At 45.4% G+C, this 4,222-nt stretch overlaps 1 protein-coding gene across 1 annotated transcript; it reads right to left on the bottom strand.

Moving 5' to 3' along the window:
* Window positions 1-205: 205 nt before the first annotated feature.
* LOC147899943 (uncharacterized) lies at window positions 206-625 on the bottom strand. The gene has a single exon (XM_087377139.1). The coding sequence runs from the start codon at window positions 623-625 to the stop codon at window positions 206-208; it is 420 nt and encodes a 139-aa protein (XP_087233265.1).
* Window positions 626-4,222: the final 3,597 nt, after the last annotated feature.

The following is a 4,222-nucleotide window of genomic DNA, read 5'->3' as shown; positions in this document are numbered from 1 at the left end:
TTATCCTCTTCAAGAGATCCAGTTTAGAATTAGTCCTTATTTGGCTCACAAGCATCTCCCCTTCAATTACTATGTTGGACAATCTCAAAATGACTTGAACTAGTTGAACTAATCTTTCGGCTTAGAGCAATTCCTCCAAGAAGTGTTTAATGTACTTCGTAGTGAACTCCTCCCACTCCAAAATCACTTCTTTGAAACACATATACTAATGATGATTTGTATGTATTGGTTCATTTCCATAATGGTCAAGCTTGATAATATTTCTTATATCTGACGCATCTCTCAATCGAAGGAGATAAGGGAGAAGTTCAACATTCAATATGTCATCAATCTCACCTATGTCAAAAGTATCTGGATATATACCATTTTCTTCTGGGTTTACACAGCCCTTAAATGGAAAATCATCAATAAGCAAGGTGTTACTAGGATTAAACTCTTTATCATTTGCCCAAATGGCAAGCAAGGGCTTAAACATGCATTGAACGCCTGGCTTGTCCGGTTTATTTAATATCTCGATAAGTGATTTGTAGCATTGGTCTTGCCCCATAATTTTATAGAATGGAAATTGTTTCGATGCAAGCTTCTCCATCAAATGAACCATGTAATTCACATTCTTGATTATCATAGTTGACCATAGGCACACATGAAAGTGCTCAAACAATCTATCCAAGAATTGAACACATCCATTTCAAAGCACAATCCATGTTCTCTTATGAATTTGTATGCTTTTGTGTTTATCGGAAGGTTTAGTGGACTTGAGGAGCAAAATGTAAGAAAATAATACAACGCCTGTGCTCATCACAGATAACAGGATCTCGTACGTAAGAGAGAAAACAAGATAGTATGGAGAATCAAAAATTTGATTACTGTAGAACTGATACAATAGATGGCACTGCCTCCCAACCGTGCACTCCTGTGAAAGAAGCTTCGATGGCATGCTGGAAACAGTAGAAGACGGAGGCTATATGCTAAGGAATCAGCGTTGCTGTAGCCAATGATGAAATGGGCTTCACGGGCTTGCTCTTATATAGCCACCAATCATAGCCGGTTAGACTCAATTGGGTGATTGACCCAGTCCGCCCAAAACAGTCGACTGGGGGTCGGTCCCAAAATAGGCCACCGACCATACGATAGAACCGGTGTGCAAAACAAAGCAACTGACCTACAGACCCCATTCAGCCCAGAGCCACCCGGGATCATCTGAGGCTCCAAATGGGCCCCACAACCTGAGAGTGGGCTACCCCGAGAAATGCTCCATCTACCCTCAGTGCGGTCAGTCAAGGGATGCCTTCCCACACTTGCATGTAGCCTAGTTGGCGGTGTGCCAACTCTATCTGAAGCCATCCAGCCATCAGGCCACACATGGCCCCCATCTGGTGTCCAAACCAGGACCTACTGGATAACCAAGCTACTCAAATGCCTTCTCCTCATATGGGGGGCTTACAAGTAGAGTTAGCTGGTTCCCGCGTAGTTACACGAGAGTGGAGCATTGATATCTAACACCCCCCCTCAATGTCCACTTGCAAGTGAACTTACTTTTTCAGCCCAATGCCAAGTCGATGAAGATGCCTCTCTAGCAAGTCTCTTCCAAGAGCCTTCGTGAAGATGTCCGCAGCATTCTCTGTAGTCGGACAGTACACCAAGTCGACCTCTCCATCCATGATAAGCTTGCGTACAAAGTGATATTGAATCTCAATGTGTTTTGTGTGAGCGTGGAACACCGGGTTCTTTGCAATCACCATGCAATCTGATTGTCACATGATAACTGTGTAGGCTTGTTCTGCACTGCACCAATGTCCCCCAAAATCCTCCTCAACCACACTGCCTCGCAAGAAACAAAGCATGCAGATTTGTACTCGGCCTCGGTAGAAGAAAGAGCAACTGTGGGTTGGTTCTTGCTAACCCATGACACAACTCCAGATCCAAGTGAGAAACAGTACCCTATCACTGATCTCCTACTGTCCACGTCTCCTACCCAATCCGAGTCACAGAATTCGGTAAAGATGTTGCCCTTGGTATAGGTGATGCCATAATCAAGTGTGCCTTCAAGTGTGCCTTTAATGTATTTCAGCACCCGCATCCCTGCCCTCCAATGGTTCTCCCAGGGCTTATTGGAAAACCTGCTTAGTACACCAGTCGCAAAACTGATGTCCGGCCGTGTGTTGCACAGGTAAATCAAGCTGCCCACAAGCCTTCTGTACTTTGCTTCGTCCACTAGTGGTGATGAATCCTCATTTGAGAGCTTTGCGTCAACCTCCATAGGGGTACCAAATGTCTTGCGCTCAGCCATGCCAAATGCCTTCAGTATCTCTCCAACATACTTTAGCTGTGAAATGAAGATCTGTTTCGGCTCCTACCAAACTTCAATCCCCAAACAGAAATGCATCAGTCCGAGGTCTGTCATTTCAAACTCTCTTCCTAGCAGATGCTTCGTCTGCGAGATCTTCTCTTCATGGTTCCCTGTTATGACAAGGTCGTCCACATAAAGGACCACGATCATACACCTACCTCCTTCTCTGAAGATATACAAATTTGCATCAGATGGGCTCCTCCTGAATCCGTTTTGTAGAAAGTAGGCATCAATTCGCTAGTACCATGCTCGTGGGGCCTGTTTCAGCCCGTAAAGTGCCTTCTTCAGTTTGTAGACTTTACCTTCTGAACCGGGGATCTCAAAACCTGGTGGTTGTTCCACGTATACCTCCTCCTTGAGATCTCCATTTAGAAAGGCGGATCTCACATCCATATGAAACACGGGCCAACTTCCCTGGGCAGTTAAAGCCAAAACACTATGAATTGTGGTTAGTCGAGCTGTGGGAGCAAAAGTATCTTGATAATCAAAACCATGTACCTGTGCAAATCCTTTTGCCATGAGCCGAGCCTTGTACTTATCCAACGTTCCGTCGGACTTGTACTTGGTCTTGTACACCCACTTGGTTCCGATTACCTTGCATTTTGGTGGTCGATCCACAAGGTCCCAAGTGTTGTTCTTCATTATGGAGCCATACTCCAACTGCATAGCCACCATCCACCTATCATCGCCCTGTGCCTCTTCAAGACACTTGGATTCATCAGCACGGATCACTTCTGTCATCAAAGCATAGTTGACCAAGTGTTCCTGTGCCCTTCTTTGCTCCTCTAATCTCTTAAACCGGCGGTGTTCGGATGGTTCCTCCTCAATGGCTGGAGGTTCTCTGCCATCCAAAAGCTACTTTACCCACTTCGGGAATGGCCATTGCCATTGTGGTTCTGCAGGCTCTTCTTCATCTTCTTTGTCTTGAATCCTCCCAAGCACCGTTGGGGGAGTTCGGTCTGCTATTGGTGGCGGTATTGGATGGATATCCTGGTCCTGGTTGTTTGGGAAGGAAGCATCCTCCTCCAATTGATGCGGCTGTTCTGAGAATACCACATCGCGACTTACAATTACCCTCTTGGTAACAGGGTTATAGAGATGGTAACCCTTCGCCTCTTCACTGTAGCCCAAGAAAATACACTTCCGGCTCTTTGGTTCCCATTTGGTCCTGGTAGCATCAGGGACATGCACAAAACAGTCACATTCAAAAACTCTAAAATCTGTAGCTGAAGGTTTCTTACCAGAAAAGGCTTGCAGTGGAGTCATCCTGTTCACAGCCTTCGTGTAGCTACGATTCAGGATGTAGATTGTAGTGTTACATGCTTCAGCCCAGAAAGTCTTTGGCAAATCTTTCCCTTTCATCATACTCCGGCCCATTTTGCAGATGACGCGCATCTTGCATTCTGCTACTCCATTTTGTTGTGATGTATGTGGCGGGGGTTTCTGCCTCTTGATTCCATGACTTTTGCAGTAACTTTCGAATTCAGTTGATGTGAACTCTCCACCTCTGTCTGATCTCAACTTCTTCACCTTCCTCCCCATTTCTTTCTCGACCATTACATGCCATTCCTTGAACCTACTAAAAGCCTCGTCTTTAGTCTTTAGGAAGTATATCCATATCCTTCTACTGTAGTCGTCGATCAGCGTCATGAAGTAGTAGGAACCAACCAAAGCTTTCGTCTCCATCTTTCCACAGAGGTCCATGTGAACGAGCTGTAGAGGAGCCTTTGCCTTGCTGGCCTCTTTAGGAAAGGGATGCCGATGTTGCTTGCCCATCATGCAAGCTTCACATACATCGGGCACATCTGAAATTTTTGATAGGTCTGCAATCATTCCACTTTTATGCATCTCCTTCAAAGAACTAAGGTTTAG

Source organism: Dipteris shenzhenensis, chromosome 7, assembly GCF_047967505.1.
Source record: "Dipteris shenzhenensis isolate YYH24624 ecotype China chromosome 7, Dip_SZ_1.0, whole genome shotgun sequence".
In the NCBI taxonomy this organism is placed as follows: Eukaryota; Viridiplantae; Streptophyta; class Polypodiopsida; order Gleicheniales; family Dipteridaceae; genus Dipteris; species Dipteris shenzhenensis.
The sequence above is the reverse complement of the archived record's forward strand: the minus strand, read 5'-3'. Positions and strand labels throughout refer to the sequence as shown.